At 32.8% G+C, this 20,742-nt stretch overlaps 1 protein-coding gene across 3 annotated transcripts; it reads right to left on the minus strand.

The window, feature by feature from the left end:
- Positions 1 to 3,707: 3,707 nt before the first annotated feature.
- LOC116339925 lies at positions 3,708 to 10,466 on the minus strand. 3 transcript variants are annotated; one of them, XM_031766042.1, is made up of 9 exons: positions 10,337 to 10,466; positions 8,391 to 8,549; positions 7,537 to 8,348; positions 6,475 to 6,937; positions 5,226 to 6,361; positions 4,860 to 4,969; positions 4,686 to 4,779; positions 4,434 to 4,588; positions 3,708 to 4,368 (listed from the first exon to the last, which is right to left on the minus strand). In XM_031766042.1, exons 1-9 carry the CDS (start codon positions 10,381 to 10,383, stop codon positions 4,039 to 4,041), a joined length of 3,306 nt encoding a protein of 1,101 aa, XP_031621902.1. In that variant the 5' UTR covers positions 10,384 to 10,466; the 3' UTR covers positions 3,708 to 4,038. The 3 variants fall into 3 exon arrangements, with proteins under 3 accessions (XP_031621902.1, XP_031621903.1, XP_031621900.1); XM_031766043.1 differs by having other exon boundaries at positions 6,475 to 6,743; positions 6,807 to 6,937; positions 7,537 to 8,549; XM_031766040.1 differs by having other exon boundaries at positions 7,537 to 8,549.
- Between the last annotated feature and the right edge of the window lie 10,276 nt (positions 10,467 to 20,742).

Genomic DNA, 20,742 nt, shown 5'->3' on the forward strand with positions numbered 1-20,742 from the left:
CGTATTCAATTTGAAACTTCAATTCAGCAAATTTATCATCAAAAACTCATACAGAATTCTCATTGTTCAATTCATCGTTTTAATGCACTTTTATCAATATCAAAAAAAGACCTTCATATTATACAGGGTGCCTCAAATAATAGGCTCGTTAGAAAAATTTTAAAATTTCAAAAACCCTTTGGGGGGGTCGATTTCCCCTAAAAATGAGTATCTTCCCAAATCGATCAAAATAAAATGAAAAATAAGTTTGAATATTTATCCATTTATGGTTGCCATGTGTTCTAGGGATCTCCCTCTACAAGATAAACCCATTTGTAGGTCGATCAAAATGCAAGGGGGGAGGGGGAGGGGTCATGGACAATAATTTCTTTCTTCTTAATTTTTTTCAAAATTGCGATATGAAAATCAATTTTTTTTTCTTCTATCATATTGCTAGAGTCCATCCCTACAAAATAAAATAGTTTTTAGAAAAATTCATTTTGATTTGAGCCGGCCCGAGGCCGATTTGTTGGCCATCATGATGATTTTTGACCTATTTTTTCATATTTTTGAAATTTTTGTATGAAAGTAGGTCCGGTGACGCCTATTTTTCTTACTTTTATTGGATTCTGCGCAAAATTTCCCATAAGATAGGCCAGTTTAAACATCCCAAAAAATTTTTTTTCGACGACATGAGGCCCATCGGTTGGTCGTCGGATCGATTTTTTCACACTCCGTTTGCGTCCCAAATATTATTAAATAATTATTAAAACAGTGAAAATAAAAATATTTTAATTTTTTACATTTTTAAAAATAAAAATGCTTTGTTTTGTTTTGTAGTTTCCGGTAGTTTCGTGAGATTTACTGCACAATATTCAAAAATATTAAATTAATAAAAAATGAAGTGGTTGACATAACCTTACTTTCGTTTTAATAATTATTTGATCGGTTTATCATGATTGTGACACAAAAATGAGGTTATGTCAACCAATTCATTTTTATTAATTTAATATTTTTGAATGTTGTGCACAAAGATTTTTTATTTTCAAAAATGTAAAAAATTAACATCTATTTATTTCTACTGTTTTATTTTAACAGTTTAACGCAGTTTAATCGATTCATTATGATTTTGCCAAACCGTGACGGCCATATTGTCACAAACGTCAATTAGTACTCGGAATACGCATTAGAGGTGTTGTTAGCTACGGGCATGATCAGGCTTCGATGTGTTCCTATGGAAATACCCACCACGCTAGCGAATATGTCGAATTTTGGGTAATCATTTTTACTGTCTTTAATTAGCTGTGCTGCCTCTGCAAAATGGCCACAATCGGCTAGTGCAATGAGCCGAATAAACACTGGTGTAAAATGTGATTGTTTTGTGGATTCTAAAATCTCTAACGCAGTTTTTGGCTGTCCTAAATTTATCGCCAACATTCCCAAATATGTTCCACTTTGAAATAGTTGTTTCTCTTTGTCCAATTTATTCCATAATTGCAGGCTATATTTTAAATGCTCTTCAGTATTCTGTAATCTTTCTCGTTATTTATCTTTCTTTGAAATCTTACCTAGGGGCTTAATTCAAAATTTTCAACGACTGAATTCTATAATAATATCTAAATTAACTGAATTTTTCTGCAAACGAATGACGGCGATTTCATTCAAATATGTGAGATAGTGGTGAATAGTTTCTGCTGGCAATTACTGCAATATTTATATTTTGTGTAACAAAATTGTAAATGTTTTTTATATCTTTTTTAAAAAAATAATTTTATTTTCAATTTTGAGCGATTTTCTATCGAAAACAATCGGAAATATTGAAAAAATAATAAATTAAAAAATATTGCGGTTATCATAACCTCACTTTATTAATTTGACACATTTCATTCTATTCACACGAATTCACCGAACCAGACAATATATTTAGCTGTCGTCATCTGGATATTACAGCTCATCTGGATATCGTCAGCAGATGATACGACGTGAAAACAATAGAAGTGATTGTTATAGGTATATAAGCTTGTTATAAACTGGTATTACTATAACAATCACTTCTATTGTTTTCACTTCTCATCATCTGCTGACGATATCCAGATGAGCTGAAATATCCAGATGACGGCAGCTAAATATATTGTCTGCACCGAACTCATCAATAACCACTCGATTCAAAAGTGTGAATTTACGTGAATTCCTGTGAATTTTTTTGCCGTATTAAGCCCCTAGAATCTTACCAACTTATAACATGCAGCAAACGCAAGACAAGTTCATTTGAGCGGATGATTTTTTGTGCTTTTTTTCTTGTTTTTCTATCTTCATTTTTATAATGTGAAACACATCGCCGTACATTCCGTTGTCGAACAGAAGGTCCAATAAAACCACTTGTAAATGAGTATTTTAACTCCAAAAACTATTGACAATATTTTACACGATTTTTTTTATCGTTTCATCAATGATTAGCTATTGTGCCAACGAATCAAATAAGATGCCTTTTTTCTGGCGGAGAGCTGGGAATTAAAAATTACGAATTGGTTCGAAACAAGTCGGAGACTACACTGAGTCTAATATTTTTGGTAGACAAAATTTAGCATGGCACACTCCACTCACAAGCCATTCTTATATAAATCCTATGTCAATGGAGAGTTTCTCTGCTTACTTTGATTGTTATTTTGTCTATCAAAAAAATTAGATTCACTGTATGTAAAAAATTTCGTCTAAATATGATTCGTGGATCAAGATTGCAATTTTACAAAGTATGAAACTGAACTAAACAATTTGCTTCACGTTGTCGACAAGAGTGAAAACGATATGATTATTCTGAAAGAAGCATTGAACAGTTGAACACATTAATTGAAAAACAAAGAAATTTACAAAATCATTGATCTTAAACGATTACATATGTTGTTGTTGTGCGCGTATTGGGGACGACATAATACGTATAAGAAACTGACTTTTGCGTCACTTTCTGCGTTTTCTCCTGTTGGATTGGGCTCGGCTGATACAAGAGTGTTTTTATCCTCATCTTTTGACGTGCTATTAGTTCCATTTATGCCTTAATAGACAATATTTTTGATATGAAAACATAATTTTAATTAAATATTATATTTAAAAAATTAATTCATGTAAATTCATCTAGATCAGAGAATATCACATCACGATACTATCGGCATGAAATACTCACCACAATGGACTTGCAACATAGGCAAAAAAAGAAAACAAAATATTAACATATCCAGACCAAATGTTTGATGTCCGATTGGAAATTAATTTTTCAAATTTAAATTTTCAGGCGGCCTAGTTTTAAATATTACTGCCAAACTTTCAGCCGGAGTTTTAGCTGGTGCAATAGCTCAATCCTTTTCGTTCCCTTGAAAATTGTCAGTTGCATTTCGAAAATTCAAAATAATAATTCTACACATATGTAAAGAAATATAAATGCAATAAATGACGTATCAAAGTGTTCTTCTGCAGAGTTTTAAATTAAATTATGCAAATCTCTTTCCGAATAAAATGTTTATTTTTTTATTTGAGCGTAAATGAACAAATTAATTCTTAGATTTTCAATTTAAAACTTAATGTGTTGGGTTGTGTCATACTCGATCTAGTTTACATTGACAGTTGCAAATGTTCTTCAAATCATTTATGGACATAACCACCATCTGTGTCGCGACGATGTAACTAGTAAAAGTTTCACATTCAACGGCGAAATTAACAATAAAAACAATTTTATCTATGCAGAAATCGCAATCATTTTATTTGATTCTTTCATTTATGCGGCGTCAATCACAAATTTGTTTGTTGATATCTAATTTTAGCGTTTTTTTAAATGTCTTTTGATTAGCATTGATTAGAGGAAAATAAACTAAATGAGTGTGCTGTTCGAAGCTATTTCAAACGAACGAACTTAAAAATGTATACCAAGATTCATCACTAGAACTATACTGATTCATTTAAATGGGCTATTCTAATTGATAGACCATAAAATCGGATCATTTATAAAATAATTTAGCTAAGATTCGCGTGTTTTAATTGTTCATTGGTTGCAGTTGGTTGTTTGCTAAATCATCTATCGGTTTCATTTTCCGTGCTGTTTTCAGTGCTATTGGATTGTGTTGATGGTTCTTCGGATGCTTCGCCTACTTGTTGTGTATCAATAATAACATCATCGTTAACAATATTGGCCATTGCCAATTTATTTTTGCGTCTCATTTCTGCCAATTGTTTGCGTTGAGCTTCACGCTTTTGTGCAGCCACAAGGGCAGCTGCTGATTTTTTCGTTGTGCCAGATGGTGACTGGGCCGTTGATGTTGTACCTGATTTTAATGAGGTTGTCAATGGTCGCTTCGTTTGCTTTGGTCCTTGTGGTCGCTTTGCTTTGGCTTGAGTCAGTTTCTATAGTAAACATTTATTTGGAAATTTGTTATTACAGCTCATTCAATCAATTCAACAGTATTTACCTTCCAACCGTTAGCGCGAAGTTTATCAAGTTCAGCATAAAGATAGTCGACATTTTCCACTTGTAGTAAGACCATTTCCCAGAAACCTTGCAGATCAGCTGGAGTCGGTGGTGGCATATCACGTGTTATTTGGTTAATGTTGTCAATACACAATCCTATTGAACAAGTATTTGTTTTGAAATATTGCAAAAAATGGTATTCAAGCATTTTCATTTTACGTATGCGTAATCGCAAAAAAAGCAAGAAAGTTACCTTCAAATTGTTTAAACTTCTTTGTTGCTAGAAGTCTTGCTTTCCCAGCCGCAGATCGAATGTGACCAAGAACTTCTTCCTCAACGTCTCCTTTCTGCGAACGAAATATAAAGTATTTTATACGATTTGAAGTCCACCGCATTTTTTTGAATTGTTTGGTTATATGTTGTTTACCTCTAATAATTCATCGAGCTCTTTTTCAATAATAACGGCCAGGTTGATTAAACGGTCTCGTTCGCTTTGCACAATATTCAAATAATAAACCCCATCCTTATTATGATTACCTAAGGGGAGAATCACAAAAGAAAAGAATTAATTTAAAATAATCGACAAATAATCGACAAATGAATCGGTCAAAATAAAAGTTCGACTTGTACGAAGAGTCTATAAAAGTGGAACATGGAGTTTTTTTTACATAGTTTATTTGTTGTAATACAACAACAATTCTATGTCAAAAAAACGCTGTGTTTCACTTTTATAGACTCTGCGTACAAGTCGGATTTTTATTCTGACCCATTCAAATAATCGTATTATGATTACCATTTGCATCCATTGCTTCAACGGTTGAACCATTGGCGTTCGTTGCCATATTTGTTGTATCGCAATCATCGAAACGTTCGCCGCTGCTACTTTGATTGTTCGTTGGCTGTTGACAAATTTTTACTGAATTTTGCGGCGATTCAATTAAATAATTTACTTGTTCTGTAATATCGGTTGCCATCTGTGTATTATTTATAATATGATCTTGTTTATCGTTCGACGTAAATGTTTTCGATGTATTTTGCGTATCTAAATCGGTTGCAATCGTATTACTACTTTTTGTCGGTGATTCGATTAGTTTTTCGCGGCTATCGTTTTCAATGTCATGACTTTTATTTGAGGTTAAACAACCATTTTTAGTTGTTTCGTTTGATGCATTAAATGCTGACGACTGTTGTTGTTGTTGTTTGTGTGATTGCATGTCAAGTGTGCACCGATTCGATTTCAATTTACCGTTGTCCGCTGTACTATTTGTGTACACATGTGTGTGTGTTGTTGTCGTTATAGATGCCGGTGCTGATTGTGATGGTGATGGGGTTAACTTTGAAATGGCTACAGTACGTTTTGGTGACAATGTTGGTAACTGAGCGCGAAATTCGGGCCTTAAATGACGTAAAACCGGTAATGCTTCGTTAAGAGATTCTAGACTGATGTTTTCATCATCATCATCATGTGCAGTCCGATTGTTTGCGAAACCATTAAGATGACCATTTCGTTGAGCTTCTAAAACATATTTTGTCGATTGAAATGTGGTAGCGGTATTTGTTGAATTTTGCGATTTTTCCACAAGAACTGATGATATTGATGTTCGCATCGATGTCTCTTGATTGTCATCGGACGATTTGGGTTTTTTCGGGCTATACAAACCTTGGGTAACAGCGGCAGGCCCATAAAGTCGTTCGACACGTTGTTGAATGAAACTTTTTGCCGTTCCTTTTCCATTTGCTTCAAACTCTTGATTTACATCGCGTACCAATGACAATGATGTATTACCACTGCCATTTGTTGATGTTGATGTATGCAACATAGACCGTGCAAAATACTTGCCACAACCATTACTATTAACATTATCTATAACATCATGACTCGTTCCATTCATTTCAATGGTTTTTTGTTGCGTTGTTGTTGAATAATACCTAGAGTGATCAGAAAAATATGCAATTATATAGGAGTTTTTTTTCTTGGCAAATTCTAGGAGGAGAATCTTCTACAAAATATATCAGGACCTATCTGGCCAATTGAATAATACCGTTTATCTGGCGTTAAAATTGATTGGGTGTCCATAATGAAATTTTTGGTGTTATCATCAATTGGAACTGATGTCGGTATGTTGAGTGTGTTGCGATTGTTGTATTGAAGTGCGTATGTGATGGGTCGAATGGGTGATACCTCCCTTGATTTGTTGATGCTTTGACGAAATTTGGAATCGTATGTCGTTAGATTCGAATAACCATTTACACAACAAGCTAAGTTTAGATAACTGGGCTTCTTAACCGGTGATGTTGGCGAATTTATAGTCTGTGAAATGTTTTGCGATATTATTATTTGTGTTGATATTTTGCCCGAATTTGGATCGAGAACCGTTTTAGTTTGCTGAAGCTTTTGGCCGCTCAATGGAAATTGGCAACGTTCATGAATTCGTGATGTAAATTCACGTGTAAAATCTTTTCCAGACAATGGTGTACCAACGACGTTTAAACTACCACTCGTATCTATTGAAAATAGAAAAATAAAATATCAATTAATTAGCAAACGAAAATGCATTCATATGTAAGCAAAAGAGCAACATTGATAAGATAGAAAATGAGAGAAAGAGATACTACAAAATAACCGCTCATTTACGAGAATATGCATAAATTCAATAATACGTCTAAATGATAAAGTAAAGTCATAACCAAATCCGCTAAGATTTAGAAAGCATTTAAAATGATTAGAATGAGCAAATAAATGAAACTAATACAAAATGGCAGCCACACTGCGATAGTGAGCAAAAAAAAATGAATAAGTGATTTTTCCTTAAACCAAAAAAAAAATTGATCTTAACTCTCTGTTTCCGAGAGTTTTAGGGTTTCAGTAGATGAGAAAGGAGTTGTTTTTTTTATTTAGCAAAATAACATTCTAATTTCGTAGTAAAAAAAAACACATAACGTTGAATTGACAAACGAAACGAAAATAAAAATAAAGCGAACAAGAAACACAACAAAAGTGCACACATTCATAATTGAAACGTAAAACCGTACGACTGTTTTGGGAAATGTATAATGTTTTTTTTTTTCTTGATGTCTTTTGGTTTTAACTTTAAATGTGATACCTGAAAAATCAGTTGATTCTGCATCGACATCAAGTGAACAGCTGCCTATCGAATCAACGCTTCTGTCCATTATGTTTAAATTATGAAATAAACTACAGTTATTATTATGACTGTTGTTGGTGTTTTTGTTACTCGGGCTACAATGCTTATTAGATTTACAATGGGAGTGCATTAAACAATCATTGAATTTTGATGGTGAACGATGTCGATGCTGTGGACCGATCGAAGCTGAAGCGCCACTACGTTTTCTATAATAATCGGTGTATCGATGACTTGACGCTAATGAATTGTCAGCGAATGAACCATTACGAGATAAGGTTGTCCCACAATATGGTATACAGCTACTGAAACGTGATGACGATGATTTTTTGGTTTTTTTGGTCACTCTTCTTATGCTATTTGATTTGGTTGAACGTTTTCGTATCACAGGCATGCATAAATTTTGCTGCCGATCAGCATCGTCAAAATATTTAACGGTTTGTTCCAATCGTTTATTTCGATTCAAATGTAACCAATGATAAAATGCTTTTTGTTCAATGCTATTGTCTCGTTGTGGTGTTCGATTCACGCCTAAATTTTGTTGAAGTCTTTTCCGTTGGAATCGTTCAACTAATCGATCAAAATGGTTTCGATGCGATTTTTGTTCGATACATTGATTATTTTCGGTTTCATTTAATTCGGATGATGCAACATAAATTGCATCTCCGACGGCTACGGCTTTGGTTAGTTCAGACTCTTTGTTGATGGTTTTTTTCGTTTTATGCCTGTCAAGTGGAAAGCATCCGGTGGATTTGTTTAATTGTTCAATCGATTCATATATTCCAATGTTGGTAGAATGAATAGATCGCTTTGATGCATTCAATTGGTTATTGTCCTTGGAATTGATTTTATGATTTTTACTACTGTCGGTGGATAGCAAATTTTTTGATGGTACCGGCGAAGGCGTTGTCTCAAAACGAGTTATCCCCAGCAATAATACTTGTGTATTGATGTCGTCGTTATCGGGCAGCTCACTAGATATACAGATACATGTTTAGGTAATCGTTGGTTAATTATTATTATTTACGAACAACTTGGAATTTTATCATTCAATTTAACAAAAAAAAAGAGAGAGAAATAATTTGAAAAAGTAATAAAATATAAAATTTTATTGCATCGATTTTGATGACCGTATGATTGAGTGTGGATGTGTGTGTGTGTGTGTGTGTATGTATGTGTATGCATGTGCAAAAATGTGTTTTGTACGTGCGTTTGTGTGATTTGGTGACTGACAATGGAAATTGTACAATGGCTATTGATGTAAATAAACAAAATTTTATTTTTCCGACATGGTGTTGGATTGGTATGAGCACTTGAAAAAAAGTCATTAAATTAAATGATTCTCTTGGAATAGGTGGTTGCGGACAATCGTGCAGAAGGGAAATCAAGAAAATATTAGAGTTGCGTCTTTTAAACAAGTAAACAACGTGAATTGGATAAACGCATTTAAAGGAGAAAAACAAGGCAATCGGAGTGAGAGAGAGAGAGAGAGAGAGAATACAGAGAAGGAATTATTTAAACAATAACGACAATAATATTTACACTTAGGATTTGTACAACTTCACTTTACAGCGCCACATATCTATATTTACTAGTTTCGGTAAGATACTCGTGACTCTAGGTCGTTATTTTTGTATTTCTATGTTTTTTTTTTTTAAATCTATTTTATAGTTCAACCTGTATATATCGAATCACTATTGAATCGAAGTGATAGTGCGAAACTACATAAGATAGCGTCATTGGTAACATATGCGACATTTTTTAACACTATATCGTGTATGCATTCCATTCGAATTATCAACATATTGATGAGAGTGTGGCGAAAACCTTTAACAGCTTAGCTCACCCGGCGAGGTGCTTAGGCTCAGTGCCTCACCGCTCATACAATAATTATTCAAATTATTTTCTCTGTGTAATTTATACCGTTATTCATCACATACTTGTAACCTATAGGTCCCACCCTTGACTTGTTTTATTTTTGTTATTGTTTTCTTTTTTACTATTTCATTTAATTTCATTTTCTCTACATTTTACAAGGAAAACTACAAATATGAAAGCATGTCGTATAGTTTAATGTCACACCGGCTAAAAAGTGAGCCGAAATTTTCCGTTTTTATGAAATCATTAAAATTTATGCCACTGATTGCGTCTTGTGTTCTACCTCGCCTCCTGTGAAAGGATTACGAGTGCAAATTATAACGGCCTATGTGCAATTTACGTTCATGAAAAACCTAAATACCTTTTTCAATATAAATACAAGCAATTAGAAACACCAATTTTTTTTTTCAGCATTGTAGAATTGCGCACAATTTATAAAATTCAATGTAATCGATTGAGTAAACCGCAACGCTTGTATTATTTTCCTTTTCGTTTAATTAACTAACAACTACATTTTATGTAAATAATTCAATAGAGCAAGTCTTGGATTTTGTTGCAAATGGATGCCGGAATTGTATGTGTGTACGTGTGCGTATGCAGTTGTATATGTGTTTGTCTTGTAATGAGCCTCACGTGCAAAGTAAATTTACCAAATTTTAATCAGATAAATCCAAAGCAAATAATGTGTGATTGTGTTTTTCAATGATTCGATTGAATATTAATATTCAAGAATTCTTTTGGCAGCACGGCCATAAGTATTTTGTTCGGTTTTGTTATGATAAAATTTGGTTAATATGACAGTATACATCGGTGATGAGGTTAATTCTGAATTTTGACCGTTTTGATCATCATTTTGTTTAATGAATGAATTATGTGATGATACCTTTTACTCCACCGAAACGAGAATCGATCTCGTTTGTTTAATGCCATTTTTGTTCGCGTTTAAAAAATAAAATGTAGATTTCTTGCTGCAAACTCACTTAAAAAACCGATCAAAGTATCTTAATATTCATTTGTTTACGTTTTATTTGTATTATTTTTCTCGCACAAATTTGTATTTGTCATTGATTTTTGGGGAATTATTCATGAATTGTTTTTGGTATTTTGTTTTTTTTGGTTATGATTCATGCACTCTCTTTCAATTTAAACCACCAAACAAATACACGCGACACACTGAGGTACATTGATCTATGTTCATATGATTCTTATTATATCGTGTTTTTTTTTATCGAAAAAACAAAACCGTTTCTAGGTTCTCTTTCTATCATCTCTTTTTCGCTAACAGACATACACATAGACCTATTTCCATACACTACACGAATCAGATCAGATTGTTTATGATACGCTTGATTTCATTAGCTCACTGTTACATAGTTCGTGTGTCTAATTGTTTTTGGCAAAACTAAATTGGAGAATGAAAACTTCTATCGATTGTGTACGTATGTATTTATGTGTTTTCACGGCGAGTATTCAATCAATGAAAATGTATGTACTTTATCTCTTGCTCTCACCGTAAGTATATGCACTTTGAATGTGCGTTATTTTTATCTTTTCAACAACATTTATTCCATTTTGACAGATGTTTTTCTCACTCGTTCGCCGCCTCAACGGATGGATTTTTCATTTATTTACTAGTTGTTTTGTTGTTTTTTTTTTTATTCTAGCCAGCAGATAAATGTTGGTGTGCGTGCATTTTTCACTTAGACGAAATTATCACAATATCTAGATATAGAATAAAATGGTGTGAATTTCAATTGAATTTATTTTATTTTGCGTACAGATTACTTATTATTCAAACCAAACGAAATTCTTTGCTCACAAACTTAAGCTATGCCAATGATCACAATGTTCTAGTATTCCGAACACTTCAATTATATTCGTACACTCTTTGAAGCGCCAATGAATAATTTGCGGTTCGCGTTCTATTCCTATTGACTTTTTCAATTTAGTTTAATCAACTAATACCCATGATAGCGCAATAGAGATCATTCTGCGCGGTGGAATTTAAAAGACGAGCAAAATAAAGATGGCTAAGGAGAGAGCAATTGGCAACGAAATACTGCACCGACTGGTGTTTTCATACTGAGAAATAACGATATGAAATACACTAATAATGAAAAATACACATAGACAACGGCGACAACAACAAAAACAACACACGAGAAAAAAAAAAAATATCGCTCAAAAAATTGTTGACAGTCTAGGAGCCGTACGAGCATAGCAGAGAAAAACGCAAACTGCTCGATATTGGGCCGCGCCGCTCATATATTCGTATATACGCAATTTAAAAATAAAACACATATTAGCATTCAACTTAGGTTCGATTTGTGTTGAGCGCGTCATGTATATATGAACTTTAAGGCATATTTAAATCACGAGACATATACACATCGCTAGAATATGTGAATCGGTTTATGCCTTGCACATTTATCATAACAAAAACAACAAAATATTCTCACGCAGTAGCACACACTAGACTCACTAGATGTATTGGCAGAAGAAAAAAAGAACCGAGGGCCCACCTCACATGGAATTACACATACTGATAAAAATCAAATTAGTACGAAGAAATCAAATCCAATCGCAAAAAAAAAAAACAAAGTTACCCAGTTCCAGTTTTGCATTAGTATGCCATCGCATTGATGATGTGTGACCGCATGGCTTCGTCTACGTGAAATGCAATCGCATCGCGACATTATTATTTTTGTTTTTGTTTCTGAAATCATATATGTTTGGGGTTTCTTCGGTTTACATTTATTTCACAACATAAACATACAATGGCACTATATGTTTTGGATAAAAGTGTAGCGCGGTGCAAAGTTTTGCCAATTTATTTTCCGTTTTTTTTTTCAATTCATTTTATTAAATTATATTAAATTTATGGTTTTTTTCTGTTCGAGGACTTTGCCATAAAACATGCAATGCCATTGCAGTGGGCACACAGCATAAGGCTTGACGAGAATTTAGAAAGTTCATCGTGTGGTCGGCGAAGCATACACATAAAAATTAATGCAGATATTCAACGATGACCTAAGACTATGAATCATGATTGACCATTGATCATTATTGGTTTTTATCTAATCTAAACGAAAAACCACCACACTTGCTGTATGATAATTCTTTCCATCCAAAGGTCACCATGAAATGAGTCAGGTTTTTGATATCAGCTCTTATTTTAACATACGAATCATTGAACATATATATAAAAAATACACTCTCATATTCATGCCGAACCATTTGCTAACATAGAGGTGTGTGTCGCGTGAATTATATTACGATAATGTATGTTGTGTCTGGTTTTGGTTTTGCCGTTACACCAAAATCCAAAAGACAAAACTTCCGTGCTTATTACATTTTATAGATACAATAAGTGTGTGTTCTCTTCTGGAATAAAATAACAAATATACAAAACGTATTGCATGGCTAAAAATAATTTGGACTCGTTCAAAGCATACATTCCCCAAAAAATCATCCGAAAATAGAATTTTAACTGCATTTTCGATTATTTATTTGGTGATTTTTGTGTGGCTTCTTTTTCAAGACATAGTTTAATTAGACTACATTTTACAGATGAATTTTTGGTTTCGGTTGCACGTTACTGTTGTTGCAGTTGCCAACGATAAATACCATACCGTCACAACACATGTCGGCTTTCATCTTGATGCGATGAATTTTTCTTTCGTTTTGTTATAAAAGGCATTTTGGAAGTGTCTATGTAAGTGTTGATGGGAGAGAAGAAGATACATTTGAACCGATGCAAGTTTCCATCCAAAAATAGACATATGTAGATTGTAGACGCATTTTTTGTTTATAATTTTTTTTAAACATGAAATTTCATATAAACTGCGATTTCCAATTTATACGTCATTCAATAAACCTCTAGATAAACCTTCTCAAAAGGATAGCCAAAATCATAAAACCAAATCGACAATGATTCGTATGCAATATCGAACATATGCCAACGAAACAAATTATGGAATGTTTCCTCAGAATTTCAATCATTGTTCTTTCTTTAGTGGGAAAGTAAGACTTTAACTGCAAACAGACAGATATCACCGCAATATAATGTATTGAGGTACACAAAAGAGGGTAATAAAATTGGGTGATTTGCAGAGAAAGTTCTGATTGGTATACACTTTTCAATGAAATGATGCTGTTGCCTTTATAATTTTAAAATTGCCGGCGAAAACCAAATGGACCACTTTGAATGCAGACATTTGATCAAGTTGGCGAACGTAAACAGCGGCCCAAATAAACAGGTGATCCGGCCTTTTGTTTTGCACTTGATTGCCCTCAAGTGATTTACTTTCCGTTTTTCTGTGGTTTTCATTGTTAACAGTTTTTGTTAGTACAATATACCGTTGCTTCTTTTTATTGTCTAATAATGTCAATGATAAATCTGATTTTCTTGATGGTTTTTTATTGTTCAAAATAATTGGATTTTTTCGCCACATTTAAAGCGGCTTGATCTCGATCTCTTTTAACACAAATAGCATTTGGCTAGTTTTTTTTTAATGAACAGTATCAAAAATATTAAAGAATCGACGACAAAAATATAATTTTTGTATTATTTAATATAAGATTCGTCAACTCAACCGAATCATTGTTTATCGTAAGAATTAGAAATTATGTTGTTCGTCGGTTTAAAAATCAATCAGCAATTAAATTATAAAGTAGTAAATGGTTCGGTGATTTGCTAATAAAAAAACAATATTCTTTCGTTATAAATCTCATTTCTCAAAGACAATTCCATAAATACACAGATTAGATTTCAACAGAGCGAGAGAGATTGTTCACAATAACCAATCAAATTGTGCAATGAGTTGAAACGAAAGAATTATTAAATCGGTGCTATTTGTATGTTTGTCCGTAATTTTCATTGTTCAGACAATTATTGTGATTTATGATGTCTTTACTCATTTGGCAGAATGTACAATTATTATTACGATTCGTTGACAAAGCCGGAAGTGGTTCGCTAATACGGCAAATAAAGTAGCCTTCAAATCGATATTATCGATTAAAATGTATTTTTTAGACGTCAGACAATGAAGTCACATTTTACACCTAAAAATTTGAAAAAGACATCCAAAAATTCCAAAGAATATCCAATGAATTTAGGCAAAAGTACGATGCACCAAGCCTGCGAAGATTTTGTCTGTTGATAATAATAAAACATTGATTTATGCATGATAAAATGCAAAAGAAAACAAATATAAAACCATAAAAACATGACCTAAATAGCAGAGATTTGAAAACGGCTTCATTTTTACAAATCCAGCATCGTTTGCTGTTCACTTGTACAGACCTTTCATTTATTTACATTGCCGCATCTTTCATGTCACATACCACAAAACTCAATTACAGTAAATTGAATAAAAATAGTGCTTTCAAAGCGCAAGAAAAAAAGAGAGCAGCAATTGGCTGTAAAATGCAGAAGAAACGCCAAATAGGCGTTAAAGAAATATTCTGTGTTTTTTCTTCGGTTATTTAAAGTGGTTTTTGTTGTATTAAGTGTCGGCGAGAAGGAAGATTTCGTGATCGCATTTTAAATGTTGTACCATGCCTTTTTCTCATCTTTTATTCGTTAACCACAATTACAGCTATTAATTCTATCCAACAGTTCTATATAGTGCATCAATTGCATCCAAAACAGGAACGATCAAAAAGTGTATGATATTCAGTCTAACAGGGTACATTAACTCTACATTTTTGTAAATAAAACATTTGTGCTGTATACGAAATAAATGTCGATGGAGAAATTGACTTGAAATTGATATTCAGCAGTAACTTCTAGTATGCTCCAATTTAACATATTAATAATTGGTATGGGATAAACCCCCTGTATTCAGTTTATCTTCTTCGCTTAAATTTTTTTCTTTTGAAAGTAATTTACGCTTTTGGTGTGTGGCCACCATCATACAATTTCTTTCATTTATTAACAGTCGTGTTCATACAACACGACTCATTGCTGTGGGTGTTGATTCAAACGAAGTTTTAAAATTTAACGTTGAATTGTATATTCGAATTTTTTTAACCATTTTTCAATCATTTGATCCCTAAGAAGCAATAAATTGCATCCTGTTTCATTATGACTGCTTTTAAATTTCGATTGAAAAAGAATGAAATTGTTTGTAAATGGCAACGTTTCCGCCGCCATAATGAAATATTTAAACGGAAAATCGCCTTATGTCGCCACAACCAGAATACAATAGCATGTCATAATGAATAATCCGATAATTTCGAAATGGAAAATAGATTTATTCAAAACGATCGACATAAGTCATATAAAAAAAATGTCGATTTGATACCTATACCTCTACATAAGTAGATCGTATAACCGGCCAAACGCATCAGAGGAAAAAAAAAATCAGTTTGCTGTATGGAAACCAAAACTTCCCACACACGTACACCAAATAGGTAAGCGCACCTTAACTTGGCTACCATATAAATATGGCTTCATGTTTCTCATCAGAATGTGCTCAGTCAGCCGGTTGAAAATAATAATAATGACAGCAACAAAAACGACTGACGGCGGCAGCAGAAACAACAACAGCAACCAAAAAAAAATGATCCCATTCACATGCGGTGAATACCACGAGTCATATGTACCTGATGGTTTCTCTTATCTGTCCATTGCATTTTCATACAGATCTTACGTTCAAGAATCGCAACGAAATGAGCTCGATTGCAGATTGAATATCATGCTTGGAGAAAGAAAGCGAGCTCCATTGTTGTTAACTATTTCGATTGATTCAATTTTCAACGCCATTGAATTTTGTCGATCATTATTATTGAATATCTATTCTCAATAGAGAATGACCCCAATTTCTGGATCTTTTTTTTTCCTTCACTTTTTTATTTGTTCTGTATTTTATTTTGTATCACAATGTGTTTGCAATACAAAAGCACAATGAATGTGATAGTAAACTTTTTAAAAAACCGTATGAGCCGAACAAACGACGTCATGTTCACTCTGGAATACATTTTAATTACTAATGAGTTGAATTAGTTGTGCTAACGAGTGCAAAATCATTCATCATTTGGTGGTTGAGAAGAAAAAAAAACACACACACACAAGTAACGAAATTAAATTACCTAATTGAAGCCACTCATAAACATTCTTTTTGCATGCGATACGTGTCATTCCTTTCTTTCTATTGTATATAACACTAACAATTTATTTCCATTCATTCGCATTTGGCACATGGCAAACAAATCGCTCCAACGACAACGCAACAAAACAACAAAAAAAACAACAATTCAGTCTAAGCTGAGACACAGTCTCGCATAAAATACACACATACACACACACACACACACACCACTATCAAGATTAAAATAAGTATATTTGTTGCGTGGGGAGATATTAAAGTAAAATATTGCAACTATTCGGCTGAGGTCAACCAGCAACAAGTAATTGACTAGAGAAAATATCCATGTAGCAAAAATTGCACAAAAAGTATTTTCGCAAACGATTCGCGAAATGAAGTTCAAATAGAAAATGCATAATTGATATGATATAACACCGAAAAAAAAACAACTTCAAATACAAATGGATGATGTGATGTTCGCAAGAGAAAAATGAAATTGATCAAAACTGTAGGCGTTCCAAAAAAACGCTCTATGTTTCCCTCCTTCTTTCAACATCTGCATTTTATGCCATAATCGGTATAAATTTGCCATGGTGAAGTGAAATTGAAGCAATTGAAATCAAAGATGAAAAAATCGAAGCATTTAAGACAATTAATGGAAAGCATTTTAGAGAGAGAAAAAAACCGAATCAATTTCAACGGAAATTCGTCTAACGTGCGATACACACAGTTGGTGGCGAAAAAAATTGGATAATCGTTGAAATTATTTCTTTATCGCGCGAACTACTTTTAACGTTAGTCCATTTATTAAAGTGAAACGTGTTCAAAATGTTACCTCCACTTTTCGCATGAATAAAGGATCAAAATTGGCAATAGCAAATTGAAGATAAGGATCGACTAAAATATTCATAATAGACAAAATGACGTAATGAAATAACACACAACTAAATGATATGTATGATTATATCAAAAGAGGGTGAAAATGGATGGGAAACTCATGTGTTGCTAAACAAATCTGGTGGTAGCTCCATGATAACGCTGATGAAAAATGAAATTCTGTGTACTTTTTTATGTGTGCGTAACGAAATGAACAACAAGATAGAAGAAGAAAAAACAACAATATAATATACGATATAGATATATAAAATACAGAACAAGGCAATACACATTGGTTTGTTTACATGATATGCGATGCGTCTGCGCTTTGGCCACCATCGTATCATCGTTTTCAGCATGAATTCGAGAATGTGGTTCTCGTTTTTGTTTGCCTACTAACATGCATGTAAACAAACATATTTATCGAATCGCAAACCAAACAGCAACAAAAAGAAATGCACCACGGAAAACAAGCACTTTAGTTCTCAAATTGAGTTCGATTTTTTTTTTGCTGTTACACACAGCAGAAAGAAAATCGACAACAGAAAATCATCTGCATAATGTATTACTATATGCACCGGAAGTATCCCAAGCAAATAATAGATAAATAGATAATGTTCTCGAACCAAACAATAGCTCTTGGTAATAAAAACAAAAGAACTGGCACACAAGCATTTTAACAACAACAACGAAAAATTCGCTATTGGCAAAAAAAGAGGCATGCAACTGTTTTTCTATCGATATGCTGGTTGAAGAAAATATTTTGGAAGTAAAAAAACGACCATAATTATTTGTTTCGACCTATTTTCCTTTGAAAATGTCATGATATTGTATACAACTATTTACAAATAGAATAAAAGACAATATACTTTTTCTATGTCATCATTTAAAATTAGATGATTTTGCTTCAAATGTTGTTGATTTCATTTAATAAATTCTTTATTTTTTTGTTTAATGAGCAAGACAGAAACTACAAAGGTGTCAAACCGAATGTAAAAAAGATCAAAAATAAAAAAAGCATCACACAAGAGAAGTGAAAGAAATGTTTAAAGCCATGGAAACACAAATACCAAACATAATCAAAGAAAATTACTTAGGCGGCATGGATATTTTAAATATTTGTTTTACTCTTAGTTTTTTTATTTGTGTAAGTTGTGTGGTCTAATTTTTGTTTTGTGGTTGTGTTTGATGTTAAGAAACTAAAACATTTTTTTCATTGAAAGATCTAAGGTTTTTAGATAAGTTCTTTTATTTTAAAATGTTGAAAATAGTTGAGTGGTTAGTAATTGAGAATTTTAAGGTTAAATCGATAAACGGCATTCAATAACATGCAATGGATATGAGAAGAGTGTAAAGCAATAAAATAAGAATAATTGATAAATATATGTTATTTTTTTTGTACATAAATATCTATACAATACCTGATTATTGATTGGAGCTTAATGTAAACGAAAAATTTAGAAAATTAATGTTAATCAATAAATGGAATTTCACTGAGTTTCGGATTACTTTTATTCTCACTCTTCAAACCATGCACAATAAAACGAATATAAACGCTAACGAACGAACGCATATAAACGATGAAGATGATGGCGGTGAATACACTTGAATGTCGGCCACACCGTTTATGAAATGCCAGCCAGAAAAATGTACTTTGTTATCGTTTTATTTTTTTGTATGCACAGGAAATAAATGTAGGCGTCACATCACCAATTAAATGAGATATATTAACTGTACTTTAATGTCGCTGTTTGTGTTGCAGCACTTTTTGATTCAGTGTATTCGCGAATTTTCTTAATTTGGTTGCATTGATTTCTTTTTTCACCTTTTTGGAAATCGTTACCGTCTTTTTTTCGTAGTTGAACTGTGCACGTACACTCACTTATGATTATTGTTTTTTTTTTGTTTAAAGTTCCATATGTCTTTGTCGCAACAAATTCAAAATTTTGACTTGTTTTGGATTGTGTGTGTGTGTTGTTTTTTGCCAACGAATCGAATAAGAAAGTGAGTGTGATGGCTATAATAGACACAGCAAAATGTCGGTTTAATTTTATGTTTAAAAATTTATTTGGTCAAATGACAACTTCCGCAAATGAAACGTACAAATGTTCTTATTAAAGAGCTGAGAAACAACTAAAAGACAACTTTCTGTAAGTGTTGTAAATGTTTATTACGTTTTATATTTCACTGGAATTCCAACAATGAGTTTTCAGCAATGTTAGAATAACACAACAACTCTTTAAGATATAGAACTCTCTCAATGGACTTTATTCACAACACAAATTCAAATTCACATTCAAATGGTTTTTCTGTGTTTTTCCTGTTTGTTGTTTTTTTATTTCCACTCTAAGCATATTTTGTTGTGTGGTCAATGTTTTTTTATGTGTATCTTCTATTACGAATCAACTTCCACCACTGTGTATTGCAGCAAAAAAAAAACCAAACCAGACACAACACGAAGAAACTGATTTAAGTCAAAAATAAATAAATATGATGAATAATATAATGTGTGTTGTAAGTCATGTATGTTCCGTGTTCATCTCAAATGGTATGTTATTCTGCACACGTTTTGCAATTGGCTACTTGCGTTTGATATATGTATCGCATCGCTCACTTTATTATGAGTCGGAATTGTAAGGTCTCGATTTTTGTGAAAATTGTCTTTTGCACAAAGCGAAAAAAATTATGAATCGAAAATGTATTAGGCGTAAATTATTTGAGATTACGATTAATCATTTTTTAATTTGGTTTAATATAAGAAATGATGCGATTCTTATTGATGTTTATTTGTTGGTATTGCTGTCGCTGTCGCGTTTATTCAATAGAAAACTAAGACACGTCAAACTTGAATTAAAGACAACGAGTGAACTGAAACCAAAAACTGGACTCACCGAATCAACGGATATGCGAACAGAGAGAAAGATGTTTGTTTCGATGTATGCGTGTTATGTGCACATCATGTGTATTCTTCGGAAATCATTGCGCTCTCCATACAACATTTTCGTACCAATAACACAACTATCATGACAACGTAATGTTATTCTCCACACACACATACGCGCCATTCTCCACATCCAAGCGCATTTTTATTTTTTCGTTAAAATGACGTTTGACGTTGTCATTGTATGAGACATATGTACCAAAATCAAATAAAATATGGCGCTGCTTTCTATCTGATGTGCCATATTGCAAGTGTAAGCAAACAGCATGTATGCTTTGCATGCTTGGATTTCGTGAAAAATGCAAACAATCACACACTCTTCATATATTTGACAAACCATTCGAACAGTGTACTTTATGGTGAATATGTTAAAAACTACAT

Source organism: Contarinia nasturtii, unplaced genomic scaffold (genome assembly GCF_009176525.2).
Source record: "Contarinia nasturtii isolate CC-2019 unplaced genomic scaffold, AAFC_CNas_1.1 Cnas_scaffold_129, whole genome shotgun sequence".
Taxonomy (NCBI): Eukaryota; Metazoa; Arthropoda; class Insecta; order Diptera; family Cecidomyiidae; genus Contarinia; species Contarinia nasturtii.

Excerpts from the sequence above, each read along its gene's own strand:
- LOC116339925 (XM_031766040.1), bottom strand. The coding sequence starts at position 10,383 with ATGGCATTAAACAAACGAGATCGATTCTCGTTTCGGTGGAGTAAAAG. Across the intron at positions 4,780-4,859 it reads AGCTCGATGAATTATTAGAG|AAAGGAGACGTTGAGGAAGA; the intron begins GTAAACAACATA and ends TTTCGTTCGCAG. Across the intron at positions 4,369-4,433 it reads TTCGCGCTAACGGTTGGAAG|AAACTGACTCAAGCCAAAGC; the intron begins GTAAATACTGTT and ends TGTTTACTATAG.